Source organism: Equus quagga, chromosome 2, assembly GCF_021613505.1.
Source record: "Equus quagga isolate Etosha38 chromosome 2, UCLA_HA_Equagga_1.0, whole genome shotgun sequence".
Lineage (NCBI taxonomy): Eukaryota > Metazoa > Chordata > Mammalia > Perissodactyla > Equidae > Equus > Equus quagga.
Window position 1 is genome coordinate 93,986,695 of NC_060268.1, and position 18,614 is coordinate 94,005,308.

Genomic DNA, 18,614 nt, shown 5'->3' on the forward strand with positions numbered 1-18,614 from the left:
AAATGTGGCGAATGTTAACAATTGTTAAATCTAGGTGATGCATACATGGGTGTTTATTATACTATGCCCTCTAGTTTTAAAAAAGGTTTTAATATTTTCATAATAAAAAAATTCCTTTTTAGCAGCTTTTAAAAAAATTTTATTGAGGTCATAATAGTTTATAACATTGTGAGATTCCAGTTGTACATTATTATCTGTCAGTCACCATACATGTGTGGCCCTTTACCCCTTATGCCCACCCCTCAACCCCCCTCCCCTTGGTAACCACTAATCTGTTCTCTTTGTCCACAAGTTTATCTTGCACATATGAGTGAAATCATAAGTGTTTGTCTTTCTCTGTCTGTCTTATTTTGCTTAACATAATACCCTCAAGGTCCATCCATGTTGTTGCAAATGGGACGATTTTGTCCTTTTTAGTGGCTGAGTAGTATTCCATTATAGATAAATGCCACATCTTCTTTATCCAGTTATCAGTTGATGGGCACTTGGGTTGCTTCCACCTCTTGACTATTGTGAATAATGCTGCAGTGAACATAGGGGTGCATAAGTCTCTTTGAATTGTTGATTTCATGTTCTTTGGATAAATAACCAGTAGTGGGATAGCTGGGTCATATGGTATTTCTATTTTTAGTTTTCTGAGAAATCTCCATACTGTTTTCCATAGTGGCTGTACCAGTTTGCCTTCCTACCAGCAGTGTATGACGGTTCCCTTTTCTCCACACCCTCTCCAACATTTGTTGTTTCTTTTCTTGGTCATTATAGCCATTCTGACAGGTGTAAGGTGATACTGTAGTTTTGATTTGCATTTCCCTAATTAGTGATGTTGAACATCTTTTCATGTGCCTGTTGAACATCTGTATATCTTCTTTGGAAAAATATCTGTTCGTATCCTCTGCCCCCCTTTTTTTTTGCAGGGGAAGATTTGCCCTGAGCTAACTTCTGTTGCCAACCTTCCTCCATTTTGTATGTGGGTCACCACCACACCATGAGTGCTGATGAGTGGTGTAGGTCTGTGTCCAGGAACTGAATCTGGGCCACCAAAGTGGAGCACACCAAACTTAATCACTAGGCTATGGGGCCAGCCCTTCTCTGCCCATTTTTTTGTTTTTTTGAGGAAGATTAGCCATGAGCTAACATCTGCTGCCAATCCTCCTCTTTTTGCTGCAGAAGACTGGCCCTGAGCTAACATCTGTGCCCATCTTCCTCTACTTCGTATGTGGGACGCCTGCCACAGCATGGCTTGACAAGGGGTGTGTAGGTCCACATCTGGGATCCGAACTGGCGAACCCTGGGCAGCTGAAGCGGAATGTGTGAACTTAACCGCTCTGCCAATGGGCTGGCTCCTCCTCTGCCCATTTTTCAATCAGGTTGTTTTTGTTGTTGTTGTTGAGTTGTATGAGTTCTTTATTTACTTTGGAAATTAACCCCTTGTCAGACATATGATTTACAAATATTTTCTCCCAGTTGGTGGGTTGTCTTTTCATTTTGTTGATGGTCTCTTTTGCCATGCAGAAGCCCTTTAGTCTCATGCAGTCCTATCTGTTTATCTTTTCCTTTGCTTCCCTTGCCTGAGTAGACATGGTATTTGAAAAGATCCTTCTAAGACCAATGTCAAAGAAGGTACTGCCTATATTTTCTTCTAGGAGTTTTATGGTTTCAGGTCTTACATTCAAGTCTTTAATCCATTTTGAGTTGATTTTTGTGCATGGTGTAAGGGAATGGTCTACTTTCATTCTTTTACATGTGGCTGCCCAGTTTTCCCAACACCATTTACTGAAGAGACTTTCCTTTATTATATGTTCTTGGCTCCTTTGTTGAAGATTAGCTGTCCAAAGATGTGTGGTTTTCTTTCTGGGCTTTCAATTCTGTTCCATTGATCTCTGTGTGTGTTTCTGTACCAGGACCATGCTGTTTTGATTACTATAGTTTTGTAGTATATTTTGAAGTCAGGGATCCTGATGACTCCAGGTTTGCTCTTTTTTCTCAGGATTGATGTTACTATTCGCGGTCTTTTGTTGTTCCACATAAATTTTAGGATTCTTTGTTCAATTTCTGTGAAGAGGTCACTGGGATTCTCGATAAATTTAAGAAGATTGAAATCATCTCAAGCATCTTTTCCAACCACAACGCTATGAAATTAGAAATCAACTACAAGAAAAAAGCTGGGAAAGTCAGAAATATGTGGAGACTAAACAACATGCTACTGAACAACAAATGGATCATTGAAGAAATTAAAGAAATCAAAATATCTGGAGACAAATGCAAATGAAAATACCACATATCAACTCATATGGGATGCAGCAAAAGTGGTCCTAAGAGGGAAATTCATAGCAATACAGGCACACCTTAACAAACAAGAAAAATATCAAATAAACAATCTTAAACTAAACCTAATAGAATTAGAAAAAGAAGAACAAACAAAGCCCAAAGTCAGCAGAAGGAAGGAAATAACAAAAATTAGAGCAGAAATAAATGAAACTGAAACAAAAAAGACAGCAGAAAGGATCAATGAAATAAAGACCTGGTTCTTTGAGAAGATACACACAACTGACAAACTCTTAGCCAGACTCACTAAGAAAAAAAGAGAGAAGGCTCAAATAAATAAAATTAGAAATGAAAGAAGATAAATTACAATGGATACCACACAGAAATACAAAGGATTATAAGAGAATACTATGAAAACCTATACCCCAACAAATTGGACAATCTAGAAGAAATGGATAAATTCTTAGAGTCATACAACCTCCCAAAATGGAGTCAAGAAGAAATAGAGAATCTGAATAGACCAATCACAAGTAAAGAGATTGAAAGAGTAATCAAAAACCTCCCAAAAAATACAAGTCCATGAGGAAATGGCTTCTCTAAAGAATTCTATCAAACATTCAATGATTTAATACCTATCCTTCTCAAACTATTCCAAAAAACTGAGGAAGATAGAATGCTTCCTAATATACTCTAAGAGGCCGACATCACCTTGATATCAAAGCCAGACAAGGACAACACAAAGAAGGAAAATTATAGGCCAATATCTCTGATGAACATTGATGCAAAAACCCTCAACAAAATATTTGCAAACCGAATACAGCAACACATTAAAAAGATCATACACCATGATCAAGTGGGATTTATACCAGGAACACAGGGATGGTTTAACATCCACAAATCAATCAATGTGAAATACCACATTAATAAAATGAGGAATAAGAATCACATGATTATCATATTAGACACAGAGAAAGTATCTGACAAAGTCCAACATCCATTTATGATAAAAACTCAATAAAATGGGTATAGAAGGAAAGTACCTCAACATAATAAAGGCCACATATGACAAACCAACAGCCAACATCATATTCAATGGTGAAAAACTGAAAGCCATCCTTCTAAGAACAGGAACGAGACAAGGATGCCCACTCTCACTACTCTTATTCAAAATAGTACTGGAGGTTTTGGACAGAGCAATTAGGCAAGAAAAAGAAATAAAAGGAATCCAAATAGGCAAAGAAGAAGTGAAACTCTTGCTGTTTGCAGACAACATGATCTTATACATAGAAAACCTTAAATAATCCATCCAGAAACTATTAGAAATAATTAACAATTACAGCAAAGTAGCAGGGTACAAATCAACTTACAAAAATCAGTTGCATTTCTATACTCTAATAACAAACCGAAAGGAAGAGAACTCAAGAATACAATCCCACTTACAACAGCAACAAAAAAAATATCTAGGAATAAGTTTAAGCAAGGAGGTGAAAGACCTATACAATAAAAACTATAAGACATTACTGAAAGAAATTGATAATGACATAAAGAAATAGAAAGATATTCCATGCACATGGATTGGAAGAACAAACATAGTTAAAATGTCCATACTACCTAAAGCAATCTACAGATTCAGCGTAAACCCAATGATAATCCCAATGACATTCTTCATGGAAACAGAACAAAGAATCCTAAAATTCATATGGGGCAAGATGAGACCCCAAACAGCCAAAGCAATCCTGAGAAAAAAGAACAAGGCTGGAGGCATCACAATCCTTGACTTCAAAATATACTACAAAGCCATAGTGATCAAAACAGTGGTACTGGTACAAAAACAGGCACACAGATCAATGGAACAGAATTGAAAGCCCAGAAATAAAACCATACATCTATGGACAGCTAACCCTTGACAAAGGTGCCAAGAACATACAATGGAGAAAGGAAAGTCTCTTCAATAAATGATGTTGAGAAAACTGGACAGCCACATGCAAAAGAATGAAAGAAGACTATTATCAAGGCTGGCCCTGTGGCGGAGTGGTTAAGTTTGCACGCTCCACTTTGGTGGCCCAGGGTTTCACTGGGTCGTATCCTGGGCACGGACATGGCACTGCTCGTCAGGCCATGTTGAAGCAGCGTCCCACATGCCACAACTAGAAGGACCCACAACTAAAAAAAAGTATACAACTATGTACTGGGGGGCTTTGGGGAGAAAAAAAGGAAAAGTAAAATCTTAGGGGGAAAAAAAGAAAGTAGACCATTATCTTTTGCCATACACAAAAATTAACTCAAAATGGATTAAAGACTTGAATGTAAGACCTGAAACCATAAAACTCCCAGAAGAAAATACAGGCAGTACACTATTTGACATTGGTCTTAGAAGGACATTTTCGAATACCATGTCCACTCGGGCAAGGGAAACAAAAGAAAAGATTAATAAGTAGGATTTCATCAGACTAAAGAGCTTCTGCAAAACAAAGGAAATCAGGATCAAATCAAAAGACAACCCACTAACTGGGAGAAAATATTTGCAAATCATATACCCGACAAGGGGTTTATCTCCATAATACATAAGGAACCCATACAACTGAACAACAAAGAAACAAACAACCCAATCAAAAAACGGACAGAGGATATGAACAGACATATTTGCAAATATGATATACGGATGGCCAATAGGCACCATGAAGAGATGTTCAACATCACTAATGATCATGGAAATGCAAGTTAAAACTACAGTAAGATATCACACCTTATACCTGTTAGAGTGGCTATAATCACCAAGACAAAAAATAACAAATGTTGGAGAGGGTATGAAGAAAAGGGAACCCTCACACACTGCTGGTAGGAATGCAAACTGGTGCAGCCACTAAGGAAAACAGTATGGAGATTTCTCAAAAAAATAAAAACAGAAATACCATATGACCCAGCTATCCCACTACTGGGTATTTATCCAAAGAACTTGAAATCAACAATTCAAAGAGACTTATGCACCCCTATGTTCACTGCAGCATTATTCACAATAGCCAAGATGTGGAAGCAACCTAAGTGCCCACCGTCTGATGATTGGATAAAGAAGATGTAGTATATATACACAACGGAATACTACTCAGCCATAAAAAAGACAAAATCGTCTCATTTGCAACAACCTGGGTGGACCTCGAGGGTATTATGTTAAGCGAAATAAGTCAGATAGACAAAGACAAACACTATATGATTTCACTCACATGTGGAAGATAAACTAACACACAGACAAAGAGAACAGATTAGTGGTTACCAGGGGAAGAGGGGTGGGTGAAAGGGGTGAAGTGGCACATTTAGATGGTGACTGACAAATAATAATGTACAACTGGAATCCCACAATGTTATAAACTATTATGACCTCAATAAAAAAAAATAAAAGCCTAGAACATCTCAAAAAAGGGAACAAAAAGCCATGTATTCTTGGCTCATAGGGATGAAAGAGGAAGAGTGGTTAGAATGTGGAGTCTTACTATGTACTCACGGTGAGCCTTAGGGACATCTGCTACTGTCAATATACAGATGGGGCACAGATGGGTCTCGTAACTGACCGCAATCACACTGGCATTGAACACAGGCCATCTGATGGCAGCAGTGGACACTACGGTGTCTATGATTTACCTGCTTAACTGCTACCCCAACTAAGATGCCCAACTTTGATCCTTACCAGCCTTTCAAATGCAGGCAAATGAACTCTGAACCCTGGTTTCTTCATCTGTAAAATGTGGATGATGCTATTCCTCTATGGGTCATTGGAGGATGAAAGACATGGCTTTGCTAGGTGTCTGACAGGTTCAATAAAGAGAAGCACGGCTCCTCTGGCCTTGATTTGACTTGTTTCTTCAAGTAAAATGACAGCTAAAGCCTTAAAACAATGACCTTTAGTAAAAGAGATCCACAAAAGGGCAAATTCATTCATTCAAAAATATTTACTAGGGGCTGGCCCTGTGGCCGAGTGGTTAAGTTCTCGTGCTCCGCTTCAGCGGCCCAGGGTTTTGCAGGTTCGAATCCTGGGCACGGACATGGCACCGCTCATCAGGCCATGCTGAGATGGTATCCCACATGCCACAACTAGAAGGACCCACAACTAAAAATATACAACTATGTACCGGGGGCCTTTGGGGAGAAAAAGGAAAAATAAGATCTTAAAAAAAAAAAATTTACTAATTATCTCTATGAGCTAGGGACAATGCTGGGGACACTGAAATACTTAAGAAAGACTTGGTTCCTGCCCTCAAAGAAACTCTGAGTCTGTAGAGGATTTTGTTTTACATTCAAACAGGTGATAGTCCAAAAGAAAATGAGTTTAAAATGTAATGAAGTAGGATAATATCAGATAAATTTTAAATAACTACTCATCTAAAAAGATGAGGTACTATTAGATACATGACGGAAATAGGTCCTACCATTTATATAAAAATTAGCTTATGACAAAGGAGGAGTCGCAAACTAAGAGAGAAGATTATTCCACATATAATGATAGAGATCACTTTACTAAACTGGAGAAAATGAACTTAAATTCTACCACAAACCAGTAGCCTGATAAATTATTGATGAATTAAGGGGGTAAGTATTTTTTTAAAAAACAAACCTTAAAAAATCTGGGTGCAAACAGAACTGAACACTTATCAAACTCATGCTTGAGGAGCGAGAGGGTAATTTTCTAAACTTGGAAGAAATGAAAGAAAATCACAAAAGTGACAGATTCGACTATGTAACAATTTAAAGCTTTTGACTACAAAAGGAAAAAAACTAAATCAGAAAGGAAGCAATAGCCTGGGGGAATATCTACCACAGAAAAAAAGGCTATTACCTTTAATGCAGAAAGAGTCTGTACAAATTGCAAAGGAAAATATGAAAACCCCAATAGATAAATGGCAAAACTCACAAATAAAAAATACAACGTGTAAACAACTTACAGAAAAGATCGTTCAGCCTTGCTGGAAATGCAAATCGAAATGATGAGGTACCATTCTCTGCCTACTAAATTAGCAAACACTAAATATAATTATAATACCCAGTGCTGGTGAGATGTTTCCGCAGCATTGGGTATGGGTACAGCCCCCCTGAGAAGCAACTGGGAAATATGATCATAAGCGAAAAAAATGTTCACAGCCACTGACCTAGGGTTATTACTTCTGGGAAACTATTCTATGAAAATAATTGAGAATATGAAAAAAAAAAGGCTTTCGATATAAAGATGTTAATCCTAGCATTATTTACAATAATGAAAAACTAGAAGCAATCCAGAAGGCTGGGAGAACATTTCCCCTCACGGGCTCCAGCTGTTAGAACAGCACCAGTCACTGCAAGAGGGGTCAGACGACTGCCCCCTGCTGAAAAATCCCCTCTGTGGCTTAGGTTTTCTAACATATCCCCCCTTATTATAAACAAGCACATATGCTTGTAAATTTAGAAAGTACAGTGTAGAAAAAAATATTTTTTTAAACCTATAGTCCCGTCAACCCAGAGATAAGCACTAACCACATAAACGTCTATTTTTCTATCTGTTCATATGCATTCCTTACACACATTTCTTTTTAAAAATGGAATGATATCGTACATCCCATTTTATAGCTACTTTTGCAGTTAACAAGACATTAATAATCTCATGCAATTATATGGTTTTCTACTACACCATCTGAATTGCTGCACAATATAACCCTGAGGGATGTACTGGAGTTTATTTAACTAATTTCCTTACTGCTGGACATTTAGGCTGGTGTTTCTGTTTTTGCTGTTATAAAAGATGCTGCAAGGAAAATCTTTGTAGCTAGATCTCTACTCAGTTACAATTATTTCCTTAGAATGGAGTCTATAAATGAAACCCATGGATCTAAGGATAGTCAAACCACAGAGGTTTCTGAAATACATGCCAGATTCTCATGTCTTCACTTATTAGAGTCATTTTCTGCAGTTTTTAAACCCTAGTAATAATCTTAATCAAAATCATCATTTTCTTCACGATTACCATGATAGAAAATGAAAGACTATTGTTTTATTTTACTTGTGGTTTTTGTTAGCCTTGGCCATTGAGGAACCTTGTGGCAGACAATATTTGCATCTTCAAAATCCATTTCTTTTTTTTCTCTTAGCTCAACAGAAGCTCAGATTCACCTGGAGCAGGAAATTTCCTACGCGTTAGAGAATGAGAACTGGTCTAAGCCCATTATGGCAAGCTACTTCCCTGCCTTTTTTTTTTTCTGGAGGTGAGTGTGGGAGGGTGGCCTAGGGATCCAAGACTGACGATGGGACCCAAGAAGAAGTCTGCCGAGGGAGTTTACAGGGAAGCATTGTGGCACCATCCTTCTACCTCCTCCCTCTTGCCATGAATGCAGATGTGATGGATAGAGCTTGAGAAGCCATCTTATCACCATGAGGGAAACACTGACAAAAGAAACAAACAAAACATGCAGAGCCCTTGGACCCAACTTTATGGAGCCACTGTACCAACAATGGAAACCATCTGCTCAGGACTTCTCTGTCGTATGAAGAGAATAACTCTGTTTGTTTAAGCACTGGGATTAAGTTAGCTGTTACTTGCAGCCAAGAGCTTTCTAACTGAAACATATCAAAAGAATGATTAATATCCCCTATTAAAAAATACATTGGCCCTTGAATCAGGAGACAGAAAGCTATGTGACAGGGCAATGTTCTCACAATTACACTGAGTTAATGAACTGAACACAAAGATACAAATTCCAATTACAGATGAAATCACTGAAATGGGTCAACAGCAAATGTCACATGTGTGTCGGGTTTAGAAAGATCAGTCACAGAGCACCAGCAACCCCATCCCGGATCACTCCCCTTCATGGCAGAATGTGTTTCCTTCCGTCTGCAATGATTGAGATGGAGCCGAACTTAGAACAGTGACATCTCAAGGTCAGATGCCGCAAAGAATCTAAACTTTAACAACTGGCTCATTCCTACGTTTGGTTCTCCTTCCTTTTGTTGTTTTTCAGAAACCCTTCACGCTATCAGAACATGCAAGTCCCTTTTCCACATCCTTCAGTGGGCTGAGGTATCTGTCCTCTCCAGTGGATGGACAGACGAGGCCCAGTTTACCTTTGGGAATACACAGCTTCTGTTATTTTTGGAAAGCCCATCTAAAGAGCATACTGTGATACTTCTTGGATGCTGGTGTGAAGTGGTCCTTAGACCAGAAGCAGTAAAGACTAAGGCATCTATTTTCCTTCCCGGGGGGTAGAGAGTGAAGTGTGTATAAAGTGTTCTTAAATGAGAATATCCACAGTGGTGCTCCTTTTTCTAGCATAGTTATAGTGTTTGATTACCAATTCCTCTTTCAGGTCTGTAGGTGGTTGCTCTGTGGAGTCAGAAATGTTCAGCCACAGCTGTCCCCTCAGCAACACGCCTTGGGAACCCTTTGGGCCCGAACTCCTCTTTGCCAGCTAATTGCCACTTGTCAAGAGTGTCAGCCTCCCTTCATAGTAATTGATCAGTGTGTGGTTAATCGTTCCTTCAAAGAGAAGGGGAAAAGCTGATTTGAACATTTTGAACAAAGGAGACATCTGAGGGCTTATTTGATACGCCTTTGTGACAACGGCAGGTCACAGTCACAGAGCGCTGCCAGAGAAGACTGAGCGACTCAGAAAGATGGGCACTCCTCCTTAATGACAGGACATCTCCTTCTGTTTGGGAAAAATGAGAAGCGGCCACACTTGGAAGCAGACGCAGCTCAAGGTCTCTCCAGTTCTCAGAGGCACAAAGAATTGAACTTCAATTTCTTCTGATTTTTCTTTGAGTTCTCCCTTCTTTCGATTCTTTTCATTGCAACTTTCCCCCTTTATCCTTCCTAGCTGCTTTGAGTCCTCCAAAGATTGAAGAAATTGTTCCAGGCAGCTGGGAGTGATTCTCTCAAACCATCCGGGGCTTCAGTGAAGAACTCTGGCCCCGGGCGGGATCGGGGCAGTGATGGAGGCGGCCCAGCAACACCGTCTTCCCCAGCTATTGGAGGCTTCCGACCCTATGAGTCTGCATATGAGGCAGGTGTGGGAAGGGGCTACTTGGCAGGGGAGGGGGTGCTCCCGCCACCCCTCTCCCCCTACCAGGTGCTTCTTCAGAGGGAAAAGGCATGCAATTCCCACTGCCCACTTCAGAGGCTCTGGCACCATCCTTTCAATAAATCGCCATCACACTTGCCTCCTCTTTGTCTAAATTCTCTCTGACCCTCACAGCAGCTGTTGCTCTTCCTCATTTCAGAAAACGGCAGCACCATCCGTCCGTCATCATCCCAGAGTCTCCGCCTCCCACATCTACTCCCCGAGTTCTGCCAGTTTAGCTCCTCAAAATTTCCTAGATCTCTCCAACTCCTACTCAAGCCCTCATCCTCTCTGATCTGGACAAAAACAACCTAATCTGTCTTGATGCCAGAAAAATCTACCTAAAATGCAAATCTGATCATTTTTCCTTCCTGACTTAAAATCCTTCACAGCCTATAGGATAAAGTCCAGCAACTGGCATGATACCCTTCCGAGGGCCGGCCTCTATCAGCCTTACCCACCCCCCGCAAAACCTGGACCCCCTGTTAACGTGAATCATCTGCAGCTTTCCTCACCCAGTGTCTCAACTTTGTTTGTGTTACTCCCGCTGTCTGGAGGATGGTGGAAAGGAGAAGCACCCGCTGTGGGCACGACTTGGAACTTCTCCTTGCCCAACGTGCACAGGGCAGGTGCCTTGAGAAGCGATCTAGACTGAACCCTGGGAAATGGTGAAGGGCTGAGCCACATGGACAGGGAGTGGGAACAAACAGAATTGGGGGGTTAGTGACAGAGATTTGGGAAATGGCCTTAACAATGGGCCCAAATGGAACCAGAGCCTGAAAACAGTCACGTTCCATATGAATGCCTGCAGTGGACTGAATGTTTGTGTCCCCCCACAATTCTTACGTTGTAATCCTAACCCTCAAAGTGATAGATTAGGAGATGGGGCCTTCAGGAGGTGATTAGGTCTTGAGGGCAGAGCCTCATGAAAGGGACAGTGCTCTCCCAGAGAGCTCTCTTGCTCTCTTTCCATCAGGTGAGGACGCGACGAGAAGTCGGCAGTCTGCAACCTGGAAGAGGGCCTTCGCCCGAACCTGACCATGCGGGCACCCCAACCTCAGGCTTCCAGCCTCCAGAACGGTGAGCAATCAACTTCTGTTGTTTCTAACACCCAGATTGCAGTGTTTTGTTGCAATAGCCTGAACGACTAGGACAATGCTCTTCCAAAGTCTCCACCCTCCACAGCAAAGAGAATCCTTAAAACCAGGGGGCAGCAAGGGCTGCTCTCTGCACACCCAGTCACTCTCCTCCTGCAGGCAGCCTGGCGCTTGATCAACAGGCTGAGTGACACACTGATTGGCCTTGGTGCCAGGAAGAGAGGTGCCATGTAGCCTTGACAACACATACTCCCACTGAGTGTCAACTGCCAACAAGAGTGACCCACCCTAAGTCCCCAGTTCTGCCTCACACCTCTTACTGACCAGCCAGCTCCCTGGTGGAAAGCTGATCACATCAGGCTCCTTCTTCAGAGCAAAGAGTGATTTATCCTCATTAGAACAGACACTTCCCATGGACTGTCATGCCCCTGCCAGCCCCAACACCCAGAGAGTGACTCAATGCCTTCTACGGCACACAGCACTACCTTAAACCAACCAGCTCACTTCCTGCAAATGAAACGAAGCACAAGGCTGATCACCACGGGACGCCCTGTCCTCCCACGTCCCTTATCAGCAGAAGCAGCGGCCTTCCAGGACTCTGCTGTGCTGCTGTAGGAACGCCACATCCTCCAGAGCTGCGGGAAGTGACGCTTCTCAGAACCACAGTCCAGGGACCGCGGGATCAGGGATGGAGAGATGAACCCAAGAATGATGCCCAATGACCCACCCTCAAGACTGCTGCTTCCTGCCCCACGTTTCTGGTCCCTGGTGAACTGGAGGCTTTATACCCACGAAAGAACGCTCATGAGAGCGATGTGCAGAGTGCCACCAGACCATTGTGGGTTTCCTGGGCATCTAAGGGAAGAGCATCCTCATGGAAGCACCTGGGGACGCAGAGGAGGACAGCCTGTGGGGTGTCCTCTATTAGGGGCTCATTTATGGCTGGGTGTAGGAGGGCTGGATCAGGGACTGGAAGCCTCCTTAGAAATGTGTGTGTGTGCATGTGTGTGTGTTGTACACATGCATATGCACACATGCTGGAAAAATGAAAGGTGCAAATTAGTAGGCTCCTGTCGGTGTGCTTCCTGACTCATCTTACCCTCCCTTCTTTGAAAACCGTCTGCAGGATACACAGGGAACCCGAGCAGCAGAATCTGTACTAAGAAACCCTGCCAAGTTCCCAGGAATCTGGAATCTGTAAAGCCCTCAGGGGATAGGACCACATCTCTGCATGCTCAGTGCCCAGCACGACATCGGCACAGAGGGAGGGCAATAAATACCTGCCCAGCAGGCAGTCACTCATGGCAACAGTCTGGAGAGAAACAACCCTCGGCCTGGTTCCAGCCCTTCCCGAGGCCTGGATCTCCAACTCCCCTGGGATTCCCGGAGCTACTCGGAAATTCTATCAGTAAGTGTCTGTGTCATGTCAACTAGCCAGTCTTGCTTTCAACCAAGACATTCTTAATACCTACACGGGGCTCTCCCACCACCCTAAAAGGAAACCGATGCTCGTAAAACAAGCTTTCAGCCCCTTCGACCAACTGGGTGAGGCCCCTCAGAGGCCATCAATTTGTTCCCGCAGATCTTGGGGTTCTCCAAGACTCTACTCAGTTACGATCTGCTCAACACCTTTCTACTCATCCACAGGTGTGGCCTAGACCTCAGAGAATCGAATCAAAACTATGACCCCTCTCCCTAGAAAAAAACAACACACGCACAACACTGTGCGACATTTTAAGGGGCGAGGGGACTCCAGGTTAAGAATGGCTATTAAGGGGCCGGCCCCGTGGCCAAGTGATTAAGTTCGCGTGCTCCACTTCGGCGGCCCGGGGTTTCACCAATTCAGATCCTGGGTGTGGACATGGCACGGCTCATTAGGCCATGCTGAGGCGGCGTCCCACATAGCACAACTAAAAAAATATACAACTATGTACTGGGGGGATTTGGGGGAAAAAAGCAGAAAAAAAAAAGATTGGCAACTGTTGTGAGCGCAGGTGCCAATCTTTAAAAAAAAAAGAAAAGAACAGCTATTAAGCATCACCTTACTCCCTCTCTCTAAGGGCTCGAACCACAGAGTCAGTGACGTTGACGGCTGTCAGAGATGCCTGGGCACAGGGAGCAGAGGCTGACGCGTGGGGAACGATCGACTGGCCAAGCTGCTTCCTGCTGCAGCAACCTCAGGCTCCGAAGCTGCATCTGTCAGATAGGTTTTCCGTCCCCAAATGACGTCACCACTTTCAAGGAACCTGCTATTTCTAAAGGTCGTCTGGTTTGACAGCCCTGCGGTGCCAGAAGGGGTGGAATTGAAGTCTGGAGAGGAATCCTGCTCCATCCCTCAGCAGGGACCACTGAACAAGGACGCCATCCCGCCGTGGCACTGACTGTACTGCGACAGGGACCACGTTACCTTTGTCAGCTGCTGCTCTGAGGAAAACCCCAAACCGAACACGGTGTTGGCTCTGCTGTCGGCCCACTGCCCGAACTTCTGCGACGTTTTGGTGAAAGTCATATTGGGTGTGATTGTGCTGTTTATGATCACCTACAGAAAAACAGCCCAAAGAGGAGAAATTTAAACACTGAATTAGACACCAAAGTAACCCCTTACAAAGTCTTCTGTCAGCAAAGCTGGCACCCAAAACATGCATCCCCACTCATTATATTTGGTCCTTTCTTCCTCTTCTGGCATGTCCCATGCTGAGTCAGATACACAACCATGATAAGGGGTAATTTCAGAGACTTAAAAACAGACAGTCAGCCTAAAATAAGATCTTACAAGTTATCAGTGGGAGAAAGTCTCTCCTAAGCAGAGAATAGTTTCCAAAACTGCTATTTATTTCCCCAAAGCTGCCATGCATCCAACTGCCCTTAATGGCAAGCAATGTCGCACATTCTCTGGAGAACTGCATTGCGTACCTTTTTAAGCATCCGGGGGCACCAGTGTCCAGCTCAAACAACTTAAAATCTCCCTAAGTGGTTGGGGCCTGCTGCTTCCCAACAGGAAGGAAAAGGTGCAGCCCCACTAGGACAATTGGTGGAGGATTAATTTACAAACAGACCGATTATACAGGCATGAGCTAGGTGTAGAGAAACCAAGGGACAGTGCAGGGACCTGGTGCTAGCTGTCACCACTCTTTGGCCTTAAAGGATGAGGGGAATGAAGAGGCTACAGAACAGGGAAGGAGAGAGTCATGGAGAACAGTTGTCTTGACAAGGGAGGTGATCTTCTGCTGAGGGACACACCAGCCAGCACATGGTGACCTCACAGTACGGGGAGCCAGCAGAACAAATACCCTTCCCTCTTTCCCTCTGACCTCCCGCCACTGGGCAAACCCAACCAGAAGCTGGAGGCCCTGGGAGCCCATTGACGTCATCTGCAGGTCAGCCTCTCAGGAACCAGAGCAGGGTGAAGAAGGGCAGAGAATGCGTCTGGAGGGTAAAAGAGTGATATCCCGCACATGGTGCATTCATTCACTCAACAAACATTTACTGAGTAGTTACTATATGCCAGGCATTCTGCTAACCAAAGGTACAAAGATGAGTGAGTCAAGATTCCTGGCCTTCAAGATGCAGGTAGTCAGGAAGAGGACAGACACATGTGAATAAATAATCACCAAACAATTGGTAAGTGTTATAAAGAATCAACAAGAGGCTCACTCTGGCAGAAATCCTTGGAAGTTCTAAGACTCTAAGAAACACTCAAGAAAAATGTCCTTGGAAATAAGGCATTCTGGCATGTTTACTCACAGGCAAGGGTAGCATAACCCACTGACTACTTCCTCATCCAACAGTTTCTGATGATCCGAGCAGGGAACAGCAGCAGTGTAAGCAAATACTCTACAGAGTGAGTCTACTAGCAGTTTTACTTATTAGGGCGGTGTTTATTCTCAACAATCAAGTCAGAATCCCTTTCTTTGAAGTGATACAATAGAGAAGAGAAAACATTTTTGAATGACATAGGCCTTGCTGATCTTGGTAGGAATTTCAGTCCATTATTTTGCTAAAGGACAGACCTTGTGGACACAGATCCTCATCTGAACTAATAAAGAGATGGAGGCGGTCAGTTATAGCTGTCACTGGTAATAGAAGTGTCATGGCTATGTACATGTGCAAGAGCCTATCGAGTTTGCCAATGACGCATCAGCTCAAGAATAAACTTTAACTCAGCTGGGAAAAAACTTTTAGGAGTTAATATTAATTGTAGCAACTACTATTTACGGAGTAACTACTATTTATCGAGTATCAATATCAGACTTGTATCAGCTCACTTAAACCTACAACAAGCCTGTGAGTATGACTTTCACCTTCATTTCACAGAAGGAGAAACTGAGCTGGTGAGTAGCTGAGCCCAGATTGTCTGACTCCAAAATTCGTGCTCTGAATTTCCATATTACATCCTTCTCATCTTAGAACATGAGAACTTCTCTTCTTCCCTCACCTGTGAAGTCCCGATGCCTTCACTGCAGTCCAGGTTTCTCTTCCTCCTTCTCTGATAACTCTTCCACAACTACAGAGTCCATGGGAATTAAGACACCTGATCAAGTGTTTTCCAGATAACTGAATGAGGCACAGTTAGTAAAGCGCTCTGCCTGCTGTCACTGGACACTATCAGGAAATGGGGGCAGGAGAGTGGAAGATGCAGACATAAACCAGGGGCAGGTAAAAAGGAATGCTCTGGGACCTTGGAGGCTGGCTGGGGTCTGGCTCAGTCTTAGGCAGGACTGATGCGGTGGAACCAGGGCAGGCCTAGGGAAAGTGTGTGGCTGGGTGGGAGTTGGATCAGAGTGGATCACAGGATGCCAGAAAGCCAACTCTGGTCATCTCTCATTTACCAGGCTCCTGGGAGGACAAGGCAACGACCAGACCCGTCCAGAAGCTTGATTCCTTCTAAATCTTTCTGCTCCTTCACAGCAGACCTGTGCCCCTGAGTCAGCCTCCATTCCCCCTCCTCGAAGTCCCCTTGAAAGGCAGAGGACAGAAGCTCACCAGGGTATGGGACACACCTCTGAAGCTTGCCCCAAACAGGCTGTCCCAGTGTCAGTCAAGCCGGAATAACAATGGTAATGTCCCCTGGCATCTCTTTAAAACCTAACAGTTCCTAAGGTGCTTTTTCATAGTCTTTCATCTTATCTCCATTTTCGCAGATGTGGAAACTGAGGCTCAACAAGGTCAAAAGACTTGTTCAAGGTCATAAAACGAGTAACAGGTTAAAAAGAACCTAACGTATGTATTACTTATACAAAGCAATGATTAACTGATTTCGAGAGCTAAATCTGTATTTAGCCTGCTTAAGGGTTCATTCAGCTGCCTAAATCTGGGAGCTCATCAATTTTGGAAAATTCTCAACCATTCTATGAATGTGGCTTCTGTTCCATTCTCTCTCCTCTCCTTCTGGGACTCCAATTACACATACGCTAGATCTTTTAAGAGTGTGAAACATGATTTATTCTTACCAGTTTTTTACCCCCTGATTCTTGGTTCTCTCTGTTTCAGTTTGGGTATTTTCTATGGATCTGGCCAGTCCACTAATATTGGCTATTGATACACCCAATCTACTGCTAAACCCATCCATTGAGTTCTTAATTTCAGACTTTGTATTTTTTAGTTCTAGAATGTCCACTTAATTCTTAAAAAAAGAAATTCTAAGTCTCTTGGAATATGCTCCCTCCTTTCATCCGTTTTGTCCATTTTGTCCTCTATTTCCTTGAATATATTAATCACAGTTATTTGAAAATCCTTGACGCCAACTCAATGTCTGGCTTATCTTTGAATCTGTTTCTATTGTCTGGTCTTTGTCTCCTGATTCTGGGCATACAGTCTTGCCTTTCTGCATGCCTCATAATTTTTTATTGTATGTTAGAAAATGAGTATAAAATAACTATCAGGGCTCCATGTGATGTTATCATCTACCAGAGAAACGTTCCCCTTTCCTCTGCTAGGTGATAGGGCAGACAGGGAGTCCCTAATTCACTCAGGGACTGAGGTCAGGGCGCAGTCTTCCTCTGGTTCACCCTGTTTTTAGGGCAGGCCCTCTAACGCTTTCAGTTGGGAGCATGACAGGTCCTTGAAAGACTGCAGGAGATTCAGTTCTGTAGCCTTCCAAGTCCATACATCTTCAAGACTGGGCAAATCTTGAGGGAGAAACTAGCCACATGTCTGGGGCCACTCAAGTCTCCAATTTTGTCACTCAAGCTCCAAAGATCTTTGCTCACTTCTCTGTTCCTCAGCTGCTTTCCCCAAGGGAAAATCCAGGCTGGATTTCCAGGCTCTAACAGCTCCCAGAAGCAGTGAGTGCCCCAGGTGAAGAGGGTGTGTAGACGCCCAGTGTCCATTTCCCACTCCCTCTGGGGTTTTCCCACCTTTACTGTTCTCTTTTCAGGCTCTTTGGCAGGTCTTTGCTTTCTAAGCACCCTAAATATGATGGAGATCATACTCTGACTTTCAGAATGTCCAGCCTAACTCTTTACACTGGCACAGACTTGGAATTCAGCAAATGTCTTGTGGGGAAAACCGGTGATGGGTTTGAAACCCCCAAGTCTCCACTTCTGACACTCTAGCCCTGGGCACTGCTAAATGCTCTGTTGGTTTCTCTTTCTCCCATCAGTACCGGACTACCCGGGCCAAGCCCAATCTTCAGCCTGCACCCGGAATTGGCAAACGTTCCCAAGAGAGAAAAGAGCTGTAGATTGTCATCTCTGAGTGGTCCTCGCCTCTCGAGAATTTTAGTCTCCATGGTTTCTACAGTTCTCTGATGCCTTTCAGCTGTATCTATCCAGCTTTTTCTGGTTGCTGTCAGAGGGAACACTGGCCTGCTGGAAATTATATATCTTACTCGAAAGCAGAAGTGCTGAGTCTGTAAAAGTTCACAGAGACACAATTTACTATGCGTCTCAAATGACATTTTTCTGTAATGTTTACGGGAAGCAAGCAACCTCTCATAAGGCCGCTGTTTATATCAAGATGCAAAATTGTACTTCGATAAGCCAATCTAGTTTATTAGTATGACCTCAAATGGTTAGCTAATATTAGCTGCAGATATTCCCCAAATTCTCTCACATCTGGTACCCACTCTAAGCGATGATTCCAGACTTCTAACCATCTGCTGTTTCTTTCTTCCCCTTTTACATCGTGTGTGTGTGGGGTGGGTAACGAAACACCCAGCCTACAATTTAGTCCA

The 18,614-nt window shown here is 43.2% G+C and overlaps 1 protein-coding gene across 4 annotated transcripts in view; it reads right to left on the minus strand.

Moving 5' to 3' along the window:
- Nucleotides 1–18,614, minus strand: part of HOMER2 (homer scaffold protein 2) — a 72,018-nt gene that overhangs the window by 14,239 nt on the left and 39,165 nt on the right. For all 4 annotated transcript variants that reach the window (XM_046655262.1, XM_046655261.1, XM_046655264.1 and 1 more), the window contains exon 3: nucleotides 13,848–13,979. In XM_046655262.1, coding sequence (XP_046511218.1) covers nucleotides 13,848–13,979 — 132 coding nt within the window. The remainder of the gene's footprint in view (nucleotides 1–13,847; nucleotides 13,980–18,614) is intronic.